Source organism: Rhipicephalus microplus, chromosome 10, assembly GCF_043290135.1.
Source record: "Rhipicephalus microplus isolate Deutch F79 chromosome 10, USDA_Rmic, whole genome shotgun sequence".
In the NCBI taxonomy this organism is placed as follows: domain Eukaryota; kingdom Metazoa; phylum Arthropoda; class Arachnida; order Ixodida; family Ixodidae; genus Rhipicephalus; species Rhipicephalus microplus.
Window position 1 is genome coordinate 3,234,071 of NC_134709.1, and position 20,952 is coordinate 3,255,022.

The following is a 20,952-nucleotide window of genomic DNA, read 5'->3' on the forward strand; positions in this document are numbered from 1 at the left end:
AGCCATAAAGTACTATCACTATGTGTTGAAGGATTGAATTTCACTCGCGCCTTGATTTTTGCCACGAATCAGTTCGCCTCCTCTTCGTTACCTCTACCCATTCGAAATCTATTTTGCCTTGACTGTCTCTAAACCCCAATGCTTTGAAAAATTCTGTGCCATTACCTTGGACTATACAGTGGAGCCCTTTACAAAACATTATCAAATATTTAGCCGTTTCCTCCTCTTTTCCACGCACACTAAATAACGTTTCTGTGTCTTCATACTTGGCTCGGTACGTCTTGGTCAGCAGTACTCTCGTTCTGGCCTCAAACAGCAGAGAACTACTCCGAGAATCATCGTAGATTTTTTCTTTTGCCATTTTCTTGCTAGAAAATTTAGTAGGTCTCCAGTGATTACTTCGTAAGCATTTCGTAAACACGCAGCATATTGGAGTTTTTTGACAAAGCGAAAAATAAAGAAAATAAAAAAATGACAGCATATCCACAGGGTGAATGGTGAAGAGTGAAGCGAAGCTGGGTCCGCACGCCGCTGCCGCGCTGCTTTGGCCCCCCTTTCTCATACACTGGGATCTTGTTAGTGCCACCGCGCAGCTTTAAAACACACTTCTGCCTCATGCGCTTGCACATTGGGGCTCCGTTTTCGAGTGCAAGCCGCTACTGCCTTGCGCGCACGCCGCTCTGCAGCCTTGTTTATCCGCTGATCTCCTGAATACGCGCGCGCGCGCCAGAACGGCTTTTATTTTATTACACCGCGCCCCCTAGCGTAAGGTGCCGCCAACATACAAGCGATTGCCAACGTCCTCATGTGACGTCATTCCAACTTTCTCGCGCGCTCGCACATCGGGGTTCCGTCTTCGAGCGCGAGCCCCTGCTGCCTTGCGTGTTTCATACTTTTTTATCGGCAAACCGTGAATCACCGCTGGACGCGTTCAGGTCCATTGCCTGTCTGTCTGTTTGACGCATGGATGGACAAACGGACGCATGAACAAATGCATGAAGCGACGGATGCATGGATAGACGGACTCACGCACGGATGGACGTACCAACAGACGAATTGAACGTACAGATAGACGGAAGCAAGAACGAACGGACGACCGGAAGACCGAACGAAATGATAGACACTTTGCCCCACTCATCATCACTTGCTTCATGGATATGCTGTGATTTCTATTATTTATCATACAAGTAACGTCCTCATGTATTGCACCATTTGCATTTTTCAGCATACTATATGCATTTTGTTATATGTACCAGTGCCGCCCTCTACTGCCAGTTCAAGAACTAATGAGAGGTGGCTACATATCATCACGACGGGACGCTCAGTCCACGCCTTAAGGACCCTCACTTCTAAAATAATAAAGTATTATAGTCATGAAAAATAATCATAGCCTGAAAGCGCTTTAGAGATGCTCCTAAATCTTGTACTTAGACATAATAACTATGAATTCGACCAAAAACGTTCCCTACAAGCGAACCAAACTGCCATAAGAATCAAAACGGCCCCAAACTATGCAAATATATTCATTGCCTCTTTAGAGATTGCTTTCCTTGAAAATTCTTCATTCAAATCGATATTCTACCGACGCTTCCTCAATTATGTATTCTTCGTGTGGGTTGATGATGAGCATAGTCTTTCCAAATTCATTTCTGATTTTAACTCCCTGCATCCTTCGATAAAATTCACGTAGACATATTCGCAGAAGAGTGTTCATTTTCTGGATGTCACTGTATCACTCAGTAGCGCCACCATCTCAATTTTCACGTATAAAAAACCAACAGACCGCCAGTAGTATCTGCATTTCCATAGCAGACACCCCCATCACTGCAAAACAGGTGTTCCTAACTCTCAAGATCACAGATACAGAAGATTTGCCCTGAAATTACACAATTTGACACCCACGCACAGGAATTGAGAGCAACCTTCTAGTGTCAAAAGTACCCTAAAAAAATCATTGACAATGCGATGGTGTGATCGTTATTTGGACTGAGAAGTAACAATGAAAAAAAAAAAAAAAAGGTGGAAAGTAAGATATAACAGCAGGGGCAAATTTATTCCTCACATACTCCGCCGCCACCCCTAGGGTGAATTTTATACTAAGCCACCACTTCAACATACTTAAACAGAGTAGTCGCCTCTCTGCCAATTTTCAGACTCGACCTAATGATTTACTAAAGAAATAAAAACCTGAGTGACTTACTGGTCAGGGCGAAAACACACGAATCCGACTACTATCAGGTCTGTACACCGTGCGAAAAACCTCGTGTCAGGATGTGCACACACAGAGTGACCACAGATACGACCGAAGCCTCCAGTTCAGTTTTTGTGTACAAAATTAAAGACAACCTTAACTGTGACTCAGCCAATGTTGTATACAAAATTTGCTGTGATGTGTGCAAACAGGAGTATATTGGATAGACGGAAACCGTGTTCTATTTGCGCTTCAACAACCACAGGGCACATGTAAAAGGCCTCCCTAATTTGCCGTTCTCCTAACACATAATTGCCTGGTCACTTTTTCGACCCCGTAAGTGTTATACTCCTACAATTCGGCTTCCAGAACTCATAGGAGCGCGAACAGTGGGAGTCATACTTCATAAATAAATTCAGATCACTCACTTACGACATCAACGAGAGCCCTGGGAAACTGAGATGCCTCCGCGAAGTCTAGTAGAACACTGAAAGTAAGTTAACCAATTAATTTATTTACAAATACATGAATTCGCACACATAGAATGATCAATTGAGCACGAGGAAATGAATGAATTCGATGCTACGTGTATCAAATGGCGCGCGTTAGTTTCATAAGTTCCAAGTTTTTTTTTTTATTTTTTTTAATGCTTTTGTTTGTTCATCTCTCAAAGAATATTGATTTATTTACTTTGAGTATTACTGGTTATAACATTTTCTACAGGAAGGCAGAGATGAGGGGAGGGGGGTGAGGGCACATTTAGCTTTGCATCGTGGCCAATCTTTTCCTAGCTAGAGCGGGTTGTATGTATCTTCTCGTGTGTGTACGGCTCGATGCCGCGGGCCAGCCACCAACCCATCTGAACCTCTCAATCCATGTGTGGGATGCAAGAAGGTGGCAACATTCTTCACTTTTCCCCTTTTCGTCGGTCGCCTCCGCTGGCGGCGCGTCTTATCTCATCATCATCATCAGCCCGACTACGTCCACTGCAGGACAAAGGTCTCTCCCATGTTCCGCCAGTTAACCCGGTCCTGTGCTTGCTGCTGCCAATTTATACCCGAAAACTTCTTAATCTCTTATCTACCCCTAGTTAAAATACATGAATTATATGCCCGCTTCTGGCGGCTCTCCATCGTTCCTTTCTTCCTCTGCTTTTCGCTGTCTGTCGCTTGCCTCGTTACATCATTTTTGTTTGTTTGTTTTTTTTTTCTTATTTGGGGGGGGGGGTGTCCCCAAACTGTGAGAACGGCCCTCTGCTACGGGTCGTGAAACTTGTGCTATTTCACTTGTATACTCCGAAGAAGGCTATATATATATAAATATATATATATGACGTGTGAAGCGATGGTTAGGAGAAGTAGAGGAGGAAGAAGTGCAGTGGAAAAAACCATGGGGTATGAGCCAGGCCACGTCTCCCATTCAGCATAGCGTCACATGAGTCGACAGGATGAAGACCTGCCAGCCCCTTCATCAGTCGCTCATCATCTACGCAGTCCTCCGCATGACACCCTGAGCATACATGGACTAGCATACAAGCGCCTAGCATTACACATCGACCAGCATCATGTCAGAAGCATCTACTGACCTTTCCATCCCCAAGTACACCGAAGCAGCCGACGATGGACCCGTACAAGACTGGTTCGACTTGTTCGAGTTCCACGCTACCGCTGCATCTTGGTCGGAACGGGAGATGGTTACGAACTTCAGCGACTACGTCTCCGGCGAGGCATTTAAGTTTTACCTGATACACATATTCAGAAACGACGAATCATGGCAAAAGATCAGAGAAAAGATGATTGCCCGTTTTAACGACTACGACAAGGACTTCCTCATTACCGGCCACCTGCATACAACCACACGCAGCCGTCACAGTCCACGCTTATTTCTCAAGGAACGTAGCTTTCCTTCAGGTTTCCCTTCACAAAAGCCGGTATTTTCAAAGTCGTCGCTCCAGCACACGACACGCGACGTCGCTTACCCACCTCATGCACTTCATTTTTCGTCTCGAATACGTGGTCCACCACCCGGTTTTCCATCACGCGGCTCTTGAAGCGTTCCTGACGCTCGCCGTTTGCCTCATAAGGACACCATGTTCACGACAGACGAGTTAACACACCGAGAAAATACACAGTCGAGCCATGCTCTTTCCCCACGGGTTCATGCATCACTGTCCGGTGCATACACACTCGACAGTCGAAGCAACACCGAAGGGTCAGGCGCATGGAACGTCACAAGCTGCCATGCGCAAGAGCCTCTCGTTGTGAACAGTGCAGAAAAAGCTTCTGAAGAACTTTCTATCAACTCTGAAGCATCATCTTCATTGCCTGAATTGCATGACAACAGCTCACAGACTACCAGCTGCCAACTGGAGACCCCATCAGGTTGTAATGAAAACCAGCGCGATGTTCAAGAAGGGCTTCCACCGAAATACGACCCACAGCAACGTCAGCAACGCCAGCAAAAGCAAGTCCGTGAATCGCAGACACACCAACAAGGACGACGACGCAAAGCAAGCCTCTTAAAACAAATTCAAGAAGCGAGGCAACTTCGCATAAGGGATCGGTGCCAGAAACGCATTTGGCACAAAATATCAAGACTGCGCCTAAGATTACAGCTCCGAAACCTCAGGACACACCGAACAAGACAAAGAGTCACCAGTTCTACCACGCAAAGATTCAGACACCATCCCATTAGTTTGCGACAATGGAGCCAACGCCACAGAAAACTATGAAAGAGACTGAACGTTATAACTTGTACAACGCACGAACATAGACATAATTCCTTGAACTTCAGTTCTTGTGCACGCAGGCTGCAAGCGCTAATTCTGTCTCACCCGCGACATAGAATACAGCGCCCACGACAGAGGATTCGGCGCCTGCGACATTCGACCTTCAAATGCTCCAAGAACTTCCAATCTTGTTCGTTCCTCGCAGGTGCTCAAGTCATGTCATGGTCAGTGCAGTTTTGCAAGACACGGTTACCTTCTCCAGAACGCCACAGCCAACCTCGCCCACCAGAACTCCCCCATTCAATGGGCTGCTGCACTCTTTTCTGAAGTTTTGCGAGTTTACGGAACACGACTGGTACATGAAACCTATTGTGCATTTTGACATTTGTGACTTCTCAAACTTGCCTTGTTTACTTTTTCTTGTTCGTCATCCATGCCTTCTTTCGGGGGGAGAGGGAGTCATGTGACGTGTAAAGCGATGATTAGGAGAAGTAGAGGAGGAAGAAGTGCAGTGGAAAAAACATGGGGTATGAGCCAGGCCACGTCTCCCATTCAGCATAGTGTCACACACATATATATATATATATATATATATATATATATATTAAAATAGAGATGTTGTACGTCGAGAAAGTTTCAGATGCAGCTTGGCGAAATGTGCTTTATCAGGCAGGTCTGGCTAATGGCGAGCGGCGTGCGCGAGCTACTACTACAGCCACCGATCATCATCGTCTTCTTCATTACCAGCAGAGCGTCCGTTATTCAGATTCATTACAATTACTCCCCGCGAAATAAGGAGCCATCCTGGCGACCCATGGACAAGTAAACACGGGAGGGTCGTAGCAGGGCTTAAGTCTCGAGACGTGGACAATTTCCTGGCCACGACGACGTTGGTCAGAAGATGGTTCCAGTGGCTCAATGAGGTAATTCACTGGTGACGTTTTTTGTAGCACACGATATGGGCCGTGATACTTGGAGACCAACTTGCTAGAAAGGCCAGGTGTAGCAGAAAGGACATGCAGCCAGACGAGTGAACCTGGATCATAGGAAGTAGTGTTATTTGAAGCGTCATGGTGGTGCTTTTGGCGTCCTTAATCTTGGGTTGTGAATTATCTTGCCAGTTGGCGGCATTCTTCAGCGTATGTAGCGGCTTGAGACAAAGTCGTGGACTCTGAGGAGTCAGGTTTGTACGAAAGAATGGTGTCCATAGTGCAAGAAGGTTCGCGTCCGTAAAGGAGGAAAAAAGGAGATAACCTAGTAGTGCTTTGAATGGCGGTATTATAAACGAACGTGATAAACGGGAGCACTCGGTCCCAATTGGAGTGGTCTGACGAGATATACATAGACAGCATGTCATCAAGGGTGCGGTTGAAGCGCTCTGTCATTCCATTGGTCTGGGGATGATAGGCGCTTGTAGTGCGGTGAACGACGTGGCACTCACGCAGCAATGCTGTGATGACGTCTGACAAGAATACGCGACCACAATCACTCAGTAACTCCCGAGGTGCTCCATGACGTAATACGATGTTGTGAAGAACGAAAGTCGCAACGTCTTTTGCTGTAGACGAGGGAAGGGATGAAGTTTCAGCATACCGCGTGAGATGGTCGACGGCAACTATGATCCAGCGGTTACTGTCAGCAGTGTTGGGAAGGGGACCATAGATATCGATGCCGACGCGGTCGAATGGTCGGGATGGGCATGGTAAGGGTAACAAGGTACCGCTGGCGTGATAAGGGGGAGTTTTTCGTCTCTGGCACGACGAGCAGGCCCGAACGTATTGTCGTATAAAACGGTACATGCCACGCCAGTAATATCGGAGGCGTATGCGAAAATAAGTCTTCAGGAAACCTGCATGGCCACATTGGGGGTCGTCAGGAAATGTGGCACAAATTTCGGATCGCAGATGCCATGGAATCACGAGTAGCCACTGACGTCCACAGGGTGCGTAGTTGCGTCGGTACAGCACGTCGTCGCGAGTGGCGAAGTGCTCGACTTGCCGACACAACGTGCGAGAAAAGGGGGAAGCCATCCGCCCAGCCAGGATGTCTAGAATCGAAGCAACCCAAGGGTCCTTGCGTTGCTCAGATGGCATGTCGGCGATGGTGACGGCAGTGGCATCACAGGTTAGACTTTCGCAGCAGTCCGGGTCAGGGGCTAGGGGCGAACGAGATAGGGCGTCCGCGTCCGAATGTTTCCGGCCGGAGCGATAGACCATGCGAATATTACATTCTCGGAGGCGTAATGCCCATCGGGCGAGGCGACTGCTTGGATCCTTCAGTGACGACAGCCACCAGAGGGTGTGGTGGTCAGTCACGACGTCAAAAGGGCGCCCGTACACGTAAGGTCGAAATTTCTCTATCGCCCAAATAATGGCGAGGCATTCCTTTTCAGTGACGGAATAGTTGATTTCGGCTGTCCTAAGAGTTCGGCTTGCGTAGGCAACCACGTACTCTTGGAAGCCGTCTTTCTACTGTGCAAGAATAGCGCCTAGCCCGACACCACTAGCGTCGGTGTGGATCTCTGTGAGTGCCGATGGGTCGTAGTGTCGCAGAATAAGCGGCGACGTGAGGAGGCGGCGCAGTTCATTGAAAGAATCGTCACAGGTGGCAGACCAGGCTGAAAGGTCTCTAGAGCCGGCGACGAGCTTGGTCAAAGGAGCGATGATCGTCGCGAAATTGCGGACGAAGCGCCGGCAAAGGTCTATGAAGCTTCGGAGCTCTTTCATGGTGGTCGGTTTGGGAAACGCTGAAACGGCTGTAAGTTTGGCAGGGTCAGGAAGAATGCTGTCTTTTGAAACCACGTGGCCAAAGATCGTAAGCTTTCGAGCGGTGAAATGGCACTTCTTCAGATTCAGTTGCAGCCCCGCGGCAGAAATACACGCGAGGACTTTCTCGAGGTGGGTTAAATGGGTTGCGAAATCGGCTGAAAAGACGACAATGTCATCCAAATAACAAAGGCAAACGTTCCATTTGAGGTCTCGAAGGATAGAGTCCATCATTCGCTCGTAAGTAGCTGGCGCATTGCAGAGGCCGAAGGGTATGACTGTGAATTCGTAAAGCCCGTCGGGCGTGATGAAAGCTGTTTTTTCGCGATCGGCCTCTGCCATGGGTACCTGCCAGTATCCAGAGTGCAGATCTAAAGAAGAGAAAAATTCAGCTCCCTGTAGGCAGTCCAAGACATCGTCAATGCGTGGCAGCAGATAGACATCCTTGCGCGTGATTCGGTTGAGACGCCGGTAGTCCACGCAAAACCTGATGGATCCGTACTTCTTCTTCACCAACACAACTGGAGAGGCCCAGGGACTGCTTGACGGTTCGATTATGCCACGTGTCAGCATATCGTCAATCTGTTCATTGATGGCACGGCGTTTGGTAGTTGACACACGATATGGATTCTGCCATAATGGCGTCTCTTGACCGGTATCTATACGGTGAACAACAGATGACGTTCGACCTAAGGAAGGCTGATTGTGGTCAAACGAGGCTCGAAAACGCTGGAGGAGCTTGATCAGCTGTTCCTGCTGCCCAGGCATGCAATCAATGGACTTGCAGAATACATCCATAGGTTCATTAGCGTTAGTTGCGGGTGTAATGGCACAAGTCGATAAAAATGGCTTGTCTGGATAGATCGGGTTTTCGAAAATACAATTTAAGGTCTCGAGGCTTCCCAGACACTCGCCACGTAGCAGGATGTACGGACAAGCAGAAACGTTGCACGCATAAAGTACCGCCGCACCTTTGGAAAAGTTGATGACGGCAAACGGGAGGACGATGGTTCGGTGTTGCACACTAGCTATAGTTGGTTGGAACAGGAGCGTTGAGTTAGGGGCAGCAGAGGAAAACACAGGCACTAGGACGGCGGACAATGGCGCGATGCGGACGTCAGCTGCGGCAAACACTTTCGAGGGACTGTGGTGGTCGATATCAAGGCACGGATTCGTCAACGTGAGTTCAGCACGAGCGCAGTCGACGAGGGCCTGATGGGTAGAAAGGAAATCCCATCCTAGTATGACGTCGTAAGATGAACGTGGGAGAACAACAAAGTTGACGGCGTACCAAACATCTTGAATGAGAACGCGTGCTGTGCACTGAGCTGTCGGCGCGATGAAATAGGAGGTGGCTGAACACAAAGCAAGATTCGTAAACGCCGTTGTAACTTTTCTCAAATCGCGACACAGTTTTTCACTAATTACAGAAACGACGGCGCCTGTGTCGACAAGTGCACGTACAGCAACACCTTCTACTAGCACATCAATTTCGTTGGTCGGACAAAGAGGAGGTCTTGGAAAGTTCGATGACGACGCAGTTCTTGCCTCCGGAACTGCGGCTGTCAGTTTTCCTTTCGAGCGGGGCTCGTGCGCCGAAGCATCGGGGAGATAGATCGGCGACGGGGCGGTGATGACCGGCGAGAATCGACAGGGCGTCGTGGGGACAACGAGTCGGTGATAGGGGAAGATGGTCGCTGGGGATTCTGGGCAGCCTGGTAATTGCAGCATTCCCATAGTGTGGAAGCTGGAAGTTGCGACGGCGACAGTAGCGTGCTATATGTCCCACGAAACCGCATGCAAAACAGATGGGTCGATTATCAAAGGTGCGCCATGGGTTAACGACTGAAGATGCAGGGGGCAAAACGGGATGGGGTGCCGTGTATGTAGGCAGCGTCGTAGGGTAGGAGAACCAGGTGTCTCGGTATGCGCCAGAGAAAGGTGGAGCTGGGGGTCTAGCAACGACGGCAGCGTAGGTCAGCGACGTAGGCAGATGGAGATGAAGGCAGTGCCTGCGTGACCTGTGTCTCAATGACCTGGCGTAGACGTGGGTCTAACGAGGTCACTGGCGCGAATGCTTCGGCCACAAGAGAAAGCTGACGCGCAACTTCTTCACGAATGAATTGTTTGATGTGGGGCAGTAAGACGGTGTGATCAGCAGTGACGTCGTGCACTAGGGCGGAAACTTCAGCCGTATCTTCAGCGGCCCTGCGCGTCAAGACACGCTGCTTACACAACTCGTCGTACTCCTGACAGAGCTGGACAACATCGGTGACGGTCTGTGGATTCCTAGCGACGAGCATCTGAGAGGTATCGTCGTCAACTCCTTTGATGATGTGCTTGATTTTGTCGCGTTCGGTTAGAGATTCATTGACGCGCTTGCAAAGAGACAAGACGTCTTCAATGTAACTTGTAAAGGTCTCGTCCCTGCGCTGGACTCGACTACGGAGACGCTGTTCCGCGCGAAGCCGGCGCACGGCGGGACGACCGAAGACCGCGGCGATGGTGGTCTTGAAGGCAGACCAGTTGGTGATTTCGTCTTCGTGGTTCTTGAACCAGAGGCTGGCCGCATCAGCAAGGTAAAAGTGCACGTTTGTGAGCTCATCGCAGGCGTTCCACTTGTTGGAAGCGCTTACGATTTCGTACTCGACGAGCCAGTCCTCGACGTCTTGTTCATCGTTGCCGGGAAAATTTGGTGGGTCGCGTTGCGGAGGCACGCCAGTACAGTAGACTGTCATTGGTAAGGCAGCTTTAGAAGGGCCAGGAGCAGTCATGGTGAACGGTGAGGATAGCGTCTAATTGCAAAGTTCCAGGTTGATGGGAACCCCGGCTCCTCCACCACTTAAAATAGAGATGTTGTACGTCGAGAAAGATTCAGATGCAGCTAGGCAAAATGTGCTTTATCAGGCAGGTCTGGCTAATGGCGAGCGGCGTGCGCGAGCTACTGCTACAACCACCAATCATCATCGTCTTCTTCATTACTAGCAGAGCGTCCGTTATTCAGACTCATTACAATATATATATATATATATATATATATATATATATATATATATATATATATATATATATATATATATATATAGTCTAGTAGATCCTCCGTGAGCGGTCACAACGTGGTTTATTTCGACGTTTCGGCCTAGAGTCTGGCCTTCATCAGGAATAAAGATACAGTTTGTCGGTGCTCAGCTTTATACAATCTCAAATCAGAGGGCAAGGTAAGAGGGAAAAAAAAGGAAAAGAAAAAAAGAAAAGAAAAGAAAAGAGAAAAAAAGAAAAAAAGAGAAAAATAATATACGGTGAACGCCCCTCGGGTGCCCCCCTTCCACTTTTCCCTCCACTCCCCCCCATCTCTCTCCCCCATCTCCCCTTCACCTTTCTGATGTCAGCGGTCTGTGTATGTTTCCGTTCACTAGCGCATTCCTCCCGATCAGACGGTCCCTCCTGGCACTGGCGGTTCGGTGTGGGGCAAAAAAGAGCTTTTCAGGAAGTCCTAAGCCTTTAACTGCTCGGGGTCCCGTAAACAATTCGTCGTAGAAGGACGGGGGCCGCGTATTGTGGCAGAGGCTGGTCAGCGGGCATTTTAGGAAGTTCTAAGCCTTTAACTACTCCGCGCCCTGTCAACATTTCGTCGTAAAAATAGGGGTGCCCCGTATTGCGGTAGGCTGTGCAAGCGCGTGCAATGCGAATTCCTGGCCCGCTTCTAAATTACGCGTGTCGTGGGGGCCTCCCGGCTGTGCACATGGTTGCTGTTGGGCATGTCGTGCATGGCACAATTGATTGGGTAGTAAAATAAAACAGAAAACAGACGACAGCTGCACTTCTGTCGTCTGTTTTCTGTTTTATTTTACTACCCAATCAATTGTGCCATGCACGACATGCCCAACAGCAACCATGTGCACAGCCGGGAGGCCCCCACGACACGCGTAATTTAGAAGCGGGCCAGGAATTCGCATTGCACGCGCTTGCACAGCCTACCGCAATACGGGGCACCCCTATTTTTACGACGAAATGTTGACAGGGCGCGGAGTAGTTAAAGGCTTAGAACTTCCTAAAATGCCCGCTGACCAGCCTCTGCCACAATACGCGGCCCCCGTCCTTCTACGACGAATTGTTTACGGGACCCCGAGCAGTTAAAGGCTTAGGACTTCCTGAAAAGCTCTTTTTTGCCCCACACCGAACCGCCAGTGCCAGGAGGGACCGTCTGATCGGGAGGAATGCGCTAGTGAACGGAAACATACACAGACCGCTGACATCAGAAAGGTGAAGGGGAGATGGGGGAGAGAGATGGGGGGGAGTGGAGGGAAAAGTGGAAGGGGGGCACCCGAGGGGCGTTCACCGTATATTATTTTTCTCTTTTTTTCTTTTTTTCTCTTTTCTTTTCTTTTCTTTTTTTCTTTTCCTTTTTTTTCCCTCTTACCTTGCCCTCTGATTTGAGATTGTATAAAGCTGAGCACCGACAAACTGTATCTTTATTCCTGATGAAGGCCAGACTCTAGGCCGAAACGTCGAAATAAACCACGTTGTGACCGCTCACGGAGGATCTACTAGACTATATGCAACGCTACGGCCACTCAACCACCATGCCTGCCTATATATATATATATATATATATATATATATATATATATATATATATATATATATATATATATATATATATATATATATATATATATATATATATATATATATATATATATGCACAAGTACATGCAGTGAAGTCACATGTCCCTGCCTCTCCCACTAACAATATCACTGAAATGCCCCCTTAGAATGGCCGCTATTTGTCCGCGGTCATATGTGTCGTGCCGACTATGTCAGACTTGAAATATTTTTGGGACTCTGAACTGTCGAAAAGGATTTTCTTGGGAAGGGGGGAGTGAAGAACAGCTCCTGACAAGCATAAAAAGTGTTGGGGTGAAGTGCTTTTCACATTACCTCCATCTTCCCCCTGTACTTACGGTCTCCAAAGCCAAATTCTCCTTAATTACCACGTTACCAGCTGTATAAACCATGCTCTTCTGCTGATGTTCACAGTACAAAAGTACTTAGAAGCACATCTAACTTCAAGTAACGTGTGCAATAATGGCGAGACTATAGAGCCTCAATCAGGTATTTTTTCTTATAGTTTTCATACCTAAATTATATTTCAAACAGTTTATATTCAAGAAAATAAATGATTTTTGATCTCTCACAACCACTTATTGAGCTAAAATTCAGTACTTTGGCATGCCATCTCTCAAGCATTATGACGGCATGTGCTAGACGTAAATGACGGGCAGACACAAAGAAAGGCCAATTCAAGATAACGCGCACAAGGAGCCAAAGCGAACAGCAGTTTTTGTGCGCGAAGCGCTGCACTTTCAGCACTACTCAACTGCAGCGGCGCCGCTACAGGACATGTGGAAGGCTACAGGCAACATGGAAGGCATCAGGCAGCGAGGCGCGGTCACGCCACTTGACAGTTCTAGTACACTCTACTCATGTAGTTGTTATTCCACCATCTTGGCTGCAGCTGCCTCTGACTCTCCCTGTATATTTTGTAAACATATTTCTTTCATTCATACTCTCACCCCCATGGCATTTGGTGGTAGTGCCAGGTGCAACACGACATAACGGAGCTTCGAAGCAGCTGACATTTGGTTTTCTCAACTACGACAAATCAGGGGCCTGCTCCCGCCAAGACGACCACAACAATTGTTGGTTTTCCTCAGGTAATAGATCCTGGAACATTCTGTGGGACTGATAATGTCGACATTGAAGAATGGTTGCCATAGTAAAAACATACAAGTAAGAATTACCACTGGGATGAAACTCTTATGCTCGCCAACATCTTCTTCTATTTGAAAGGAACAGCAAAAATGTGATGTGAACAGCAAAAATGTTAATGTGAACAGCAAAAAACCCACAGACTTGCCCTTTTATATAAGTCTGTGGGTAGAAAGACAGTGGCCAAAAAGAAGTTGGCATCTCGTGTGCAAATGTCAACAAAATCCTACCTGACTTACATAAAGGATGTGCTCACCTTTTGGTGAAAAGTAGACAACGACAAAGAAAAAACCACAGGTGTTCAACAGCCAAATTAGAATTTGTAGCAGCATTTTCGGAGCAGCAAAATATTACTATCCGAACCCAATAATCCGAATTAGGAGTAGGTTACAGAACAAAACTTTCACGAAAGACCAAACTTAGAGCAGTATGAAAAGAAGTCTTATACTTAGAAAAAATATATATATGTACAAACCATTCAACATGGCCCAAATCGTGCAGTGTGAGTAAGAGCACTGTTATTTCAATGATAACGTCCACATTAGCATTTGCCTCATCCGACTCTGCTAATTCAGATGTGGGTCTGCCAGGTGGGCCACTTTAAAATTTAGGGGATTCGTAGGGGTGGAGAAAACAAACAGAAAAACAGGCGCACGTTTTTTTAGGGCACCAAAAATGTCATACACTGCTCTAAATTATTGACAGCAACCTTTTCAGACGTCATCGATTCTACTAGTACTCACAATTATGCACCGTATACACGCATGAGTAATTGAACAAAATGTGCTGTATCCTGTGATTAGTGCCAACAGCCCCTTCAAAATCATACCGCACTTGTTTGCATGGCACACTTGAACTGAGGTGAAGGTGAATTTGAAACACCGCTATGCCCCCTCCCCCTTGTTTCGTGATGGGATTAAATTTAGGGCACCACTTCTTGGTTCGCTTGCAAGGCACCGCATATCTATCGCTGGGACGATGCAACTTCAAGACAGAAAAATGTTTTATGCACCGTTGCTATGGCTACCAACGTGGTTGCCAGCAACGCCGATTTTTGCAGCATGTCAAGTCTGTTCGCGTGCGGAAAACATGGCATACGCTTCCAGCTATAGTTGCTAACATGCCATAGTCACATTTGCTGACTAGGAAGTTCACACTTCCCGTGAAGCAGCACCACTTTTTTCTCTTCACGTTGCGTCGTCCCGCTGATAGGTATCCATAGCGGTCAGTAAACCGATGGCGCACAGCTTTGTTACTTTATCTGGTTGATTGCGTGTCATGAGTGACCTGACCTAATGAGAATATATTTTACACCGTGGTTTAGGGTTAGGGTCTGCGCGCCTGGATTGATTGATGATGCAAATTGCAGATAAACAAAGTGGCTGCCGTTTCTTGCTGAAATTAGCGCAACTGAGAAAGCTTTGAGACTGGTCGGGCATTTCAGTGCACCGTGGTGCAATTTCAGCAAATTGCATAGTTTTGGTGCAGCTCGGCGCAAAAATGGGGAATTGTATCCAATTGGCACAGCTGTTGCACCCCTGAAACCGAAAAAGTGGCACGCATATTAAAAGGCATAACAGAAGATATATTCAGCCTTCTGACTTGCAAGGTCTGCATTATTATTGGCGAGGGAACACGCTCTCATGGTAAAGGATAAGGACGGTGCACATTCAAGCGTGCATGTCATTTCATGTTGGTGCACACCATGCTTAAAGCAGATTAGGATTGTGGAAAAAAGTAAAAGCAAGGTAGGACGAAAAATTTTGGAGGACTTTCACATTAAAAAAACAGAGTATTAATTATGTTGGCGAAACGTGACTTAACCTGTACAAGTCGGAAGCACGTTATCTAGAGAGCATGTGTCCGATAGCGTGATCAGGTAAGTGACGGCTCGATCATGTTGCGCATGTGTTGACGAGAAGTGGGTTTATGATAGCCTGTTTCCTGAAGGAATAAAAACTGTGAGTGCCCATCCTGTCTATGTGTTTTCTTCTTCTGTATGGTTGTGATTTTAGCATTAAGTTGACTATGTACAAATAGCCCAACAGCGAGTTCAACTAGAGTACATCTTATCATGCTCACTAGTCCCGTTCGTCACTCGCTCTCCCATCGCCCATTGTCTTGCTTGCCCCAATTCTACCCTCCAATGTCTAAGACTGAACACCTGCCTTTGAAAAACTAGATGATGCAGCTCCTGTGCCATATTGAATATGCAGCACCAAGAGAGCAATGAAGAGCACGCGCAGCGAGAGAAAAAAGACGAGGTTCTCTTCCGATCAGTTTGCCAGTGTTCTGGTACAATTAAAGTGAGTTTCCTGTATTCAACTGCTGCTGTTTCTGCATTGTGACACTGGCGGAGGTGCTAGGTATAGACTCCTATTCGCCGCCGGGGACTGTCTGAAAAATTGCTGAAGAAGTATTTTGGCCCCTACACAGTTTTACAACGCCTGAGCGACGTTAATTACGTGGTCGTTCCTGACAGCCCCTCGACAACTCGCCAGCAAAAACCAGAAATCGTGCACGTTGTGCGAATGAAGCCCTATTTTTTGGACTGATTTACACCATACATCTACTACACCGTCTTTCTTAAAAGAGCATCGGGACACTGCTCTCTGGAGGGGGGCAAATGCCACATTGAATATGCAGCACCAAAAGAACAACGAAGAACACGCGCAGCAAGAGAAAAAAGACGAGGTTCTCTTCCGATCAGTTTGCCAGTGTTCTGGTACAATTAAAGTGCGTTTCCGGTATTCAACTGCTGCTGTTTCTGCATTGTGACACCTGTAGGTCATGCTGCATCGACCACTTGCCTGCCAAATCCTCTGACAATGCCGCCGACTAGATGCAACCTTATTGACGTTGAAGTAGATGACACACTCATTGTTGCATTTTTGGACACAGAGGCTCACATATCATTGATCAATTTGGAACTTTGTTGCCGTTTTAATGCCACCAACAGTACCACTAATTTAGGTCGCCAACGGCAGCATGTTTCTCGTGCTTAGAATGTGCTCCGCGCATATAAGCGTTGCCAACAGCTTCACGGCTTTACTATTCGCTGTGCTCAAGAAGTGCTCCCCAAACTAATCCTTGGTATGAACTTTTTATCCGCCCATTCTGCCCTTATTAATTTTAGAACCGGTGCGCGTAGCACCTCAAGCTATTACATACGTGAACCTGAGGTCTGTCCCTCTTATTCCCGACGCTGATTCATGTTGATGCCTATTGCTGATGTCTTGCTGGCCAAAAATGTTGATGTGCCTCACACAATTTTGACAGTCACGGGTAATAGGGCATCTCTACCGATCTTAAACTTCAGATAGTGCACTCGCATGCAAGAAACGAAACTGCGATGACTACAGCATTCCAGGCAATGAACCACTTTTTACAATGGGATTCAGAAGCTATGAATATAGTTACACGTAAAAGCTCAGTAATGTAAACTTACTTACTTTTGGACATAAAATAAGCTCTTAGTCAGCTCTCTGTTTTTTCTGGCGCATTCTCGCGCCAACGAAATTCCCATGAAAGTTATTGGAGGTTTAAACTGTAGACTATTGAGTACCTTGAAATATTGTATGGATTTCACACAAACTTATTCATAGGTGGCATCTTCTTTTTTTTTTTTTTCTAATCTCATCAGGTGTGGTCTTGGTGGTGCGCATTTATCCTATGTGAACCTGCTCTGCTGATTGCGCAATTGATTTGTTTCATTATTCCTGTGCCTTAACAGGGTTTGTACAGGTTTTTAAAGCGAGAATTCAAGGATATTCAAGGACTTTCCAGGACCTGTTGCAAGTTTTTGAAGGACTCGAAGCGGCATGCTAAGTTGGAATTTCTCACTCTAAAATTTTCAAAAATGACCATTTTTATTGCACTTACAATAAGTATACGAATATTGCAATTATAAAAAAAAGATTAGTCTCAATTACTTCTCGCACCCCTTTTAATTAAAGAGGGCACGATGCCATGTCAGAAAGTTATGCGCTCAAGGCTTCATGTGTAGTCGGGCCATGTGTAGTCAGGCCATGTGTAGTTAGGCCTTAAAGGGGTCGTGCCACAATATTTGTGGCTTGCACGCTCTTTGCTACAGGCTTCAATTATAGCTCCAATAATAAGCACGATACACGCACAAAGGATCATTTATTCTCGCTATATAATTTCTTGCCTTTTTGATATAGACAATTTTTCAGTTGGTGTTTGTGGGGACCGAGTTGTGCAGATATGTAGCAGTGTAGCTGACCTAGTCACGTGATCACAAAGCTTTGCACGTGTCATGCTGATTATTGTCAGCTCTTGCACACATGTGCCACACAAGCACTTGCAAAACAAACTCTCCACTACCTGCAGCAGCTGCGATGCTTTGCCGGTATGTATAGGGTGGAAGTTCGGAGGTCACTCACCAGACTACAGATCTCGTCTGATGTCACTAGAACTTTCGTCGCCCTTCCTATAGAGCTACGTCAGTGTTGGACGCACTGGCGATGGGCCTCGATAAGTGAAATGAGCATTTAGGTACACTTGGGATGTTAATTAAACTTTATTCTTAAACACACACAGCGCTTGCTATAGCCTTGAAATTTGATGACACCACCCCATAAAGAATGTCGACTAGTGCACAACTGATACTCGCAGCACGTTGCTCAACAATTAAGAAGTAACAACTTTGGCAGTGGTTAATTTACACTCATCCTATAGATACATGTGTGTTCTTTTCTAGCACTGTTCTTGCTTTGTTTAAGCAGCACACTTCCAGTGTCGAGCTATGACAGTCGTTCATCAGCATTCATGTTGTGCGCTTTCTTTTCATGCGTCCGTCGTGTTTGAGCGGCGTGTTGCATATATAAGGTTGCTTGCCCTTCTTCGTGCGACATTCTAATTTCTTGCTATCACATTCACTGCTTCATCCTCGCCACAAACTTTTTTCCCATGCACTTTTGCTAAATAGGACCATGTGCCCCTACGCCGCATTACTGCTTCAGAAATAACAAGTTAATAGGTTCATACACCGATGCACCACATTTAGGAGGTCGCGATGTCGATATGAGAGTGCACTGCTAAGGAAATTCAAGTATTTTCAAGGATGGCAAAAAATTTCAGGACTTTCAAGGGCCTTGAAAATGCAATTTTCAAATTCAAAGGTTTAGAAGGGTTTTCAAGGACCTGTACAAACCCTGCACAAGAGTGGATGCAGCTACAGGTGCGTGCATTTCTTAAGCACCAAAGTGAACTATATGTCAGAGCAAGACCGTGCAAAACTCACAGTGGGTGCACATCACTGGTGTCACTAGGAACAAATCTTGCAGTGAGTGTGTCAAGGCCTCCCCAGTTGGTGGTGGGCTGCAAGACACTGTAACAGCATGGTGACATCAATGAAAGACTCGCATAACTCAAAATGAAGCTGCACTCTATCCAGCTTATTTCTGGCCTAGAAAAATTCTTATGCAGAGATGAAAAAATACATATATGCTATTAAACCTTAAGACATTTTAAGAGGAACATAGCACTAAAGCATTTTTTTTTTAATTTCTATGATTTCTTCTTAATTTCATGAAACTTAGCAAGATTCTGAATATTCGGATTCCAATTTCATACATGCAATCATTTTTCTAGCATAATTTGTAACTTTTAAAATACAAAACATTTCACGTGCCTTTTTAGAAGAAGCTTTCTTTTGAGCAGAGAGATTTATTATAGGGACCCTGCAACACTTTTTGAGCATAGTCAGAAAATGCTGCCAATCAGTAGTAGAGACTCCCGACAACACGCGAGCGAAATATTATAGCGCAGCACACGGCCAGGAATTCACAATAAATTATCAAAGTCAGCTAAAAATTGCTTTCTCTTCTCTCAAAAAATCATGCAATAAGCCCAAAAATCACTTGAAGTAAGCCCATCTATGAGCCATTGGCTGATTTGAACATGGCGAACTCGGGCGTTACAGAGATCGCCGCGGGAGGTTGTCACTTGTCCTCGCATGTGTGCACGATCGCACTGAAAAAGTCACGCATTTGAAGAAAAAAAAAAGTGGCGAAGGTCACAAGACGCGTGTGACATTTTTTGTTTGCCCCTCCCATCACTCCCTACTTAGCTTCCAGCACTTTCGTCAGGTTGAGAGAAGAGAGAATGTGATTGCAGCGTGTGACAAATCTTTGTAACTCAGCAGGTACTGGATAGATTCTTAAGATTTTTGCGGCTTTGAATTTGTGAGGCAATATACTTTTCCAATGAATTATTTCCATGGTTACTCAAAAATGTGTTTCATGGCCCCTTTAAGTAAATTGGCACATCACAATTTGTAATCAAAGCTGCATGCAGTGAAAAAAAAAAAAGTAGGTTGTTTTAAACCCATTAGAAGAAAAGTTATGACATGGTGAACATTTGAGAGTGATATTCCAGCTTGAAATTGACTCCCTCACAAAAATTTATAGAATAACTTTTGTTCAAATGAATTTATAACATCCATTTTTGTTGCACAGCACACAGTTGTAGATTATTGTGATAAGCTGATTTACTTTGTAACTTCATTTAGAAAAAAAATATTACCCAAAAAAGCTGGTCTAATAGCACACATTAAGGGGTTATTCGCTTTCAGAAAGCAAGGATTGTGCAAAACAGAGCACACCAAAGAAAGAAAAGACACTTGCACAGGAGTCGCACTCTCTTCCTTTGGTATGCTGCATTTTTTACCAATCCTCCCTTCCCCAAAAGGCACATGAAGCATATAGTATTTTAAAACTAGAGATTACTAAGAAAATGATTGCACATATGAAATCAACACACATATACACATAAGCTCCCCAAGTTTCATCAAACTAAATTAGGAAATAAACTTTTTTTAAGAGCAATGTCCCTCCTTTAAAATAAGGTGGAGGTTCAAAGATAGATTAAAGCATCCCTGATGCAGTTCGAGAAGACATACACTAAGAAGGAACACACACACAGGATGAGCGCTGACTCGCAACTGAAAAATTAATTGAAGAAAATATCAAACAAGAACGAAAAAATTTTTTTTTAATGTGAGAATACATATGTGGGGCAAACCAATAGATGTCTAAATGTGCATTTGAAGGAGTACAATGGCTCTATAAATAAATTGGAGGTTTTGTATCTCGCATCGTACTGCTGCACATATGGTTGTTCTCCTATGTTTGTAGATGCCTTGTCAGAATGTCTTTCCATCACACAGATGCAAGAAAGTTAATTGAAGAGGCGATAGGAGCTTTTCATATCGAAAGCAAGGGCCGATGCCTGCGTCAGCAGGGCATTGCTGTCATTGACGAAAAAAGGGTTCGCTTTTCTACTTAGCGAGTGCTCTGTGAAGTAATGCTTACATTATTAGCAAGATTCCCCCTTATGCTTCTGCACACATTTTCCTTGTCTTCCTTTGTTCTTGTAGGTTTTCTTGGATGTTCCTTTCAAAAAAAATTTTTCTTGTTTCGAGTTCACACTTGACGTGTGTTTGTACATAGTCTAAGTTTTCTAGTGCTGATTTA

At 45.8% G+C, this 20,952-nt stretch overlaps 1 protein-coding gene across 4 annotated transcripts in view; it reads right to left on the bottom strand.

The window, feature by feature from the left end:
- Pi3K21B (phosphatidylinositol 3-kinase regulatory subunit alpha) overlaps window positions 1-20,952 on the bottom strand; it is a 165,667-nt gene that overhangs the window by 65,773 nt on the left and 78,942 nt on the right. For 3 of the 4 annotated variants that reach the window (XM_075874876.1, XM_037432170.2, XM_075874878.1), the window contains one exon: window positions 18,720-18,806. The exons of the other annotated variant lie outside the window; for it this stretch is intronic. In XM_075874876.1, coding sequence (XP_075730991.1) covers window positions 18,720-18,806 — 87 coding nt within the window. The remainder of the gene's footprint in view (window positions 1-18,719; window positions 18,807-20,952) is intronic. 4 annotated transcript variants of the gene reach the window in all.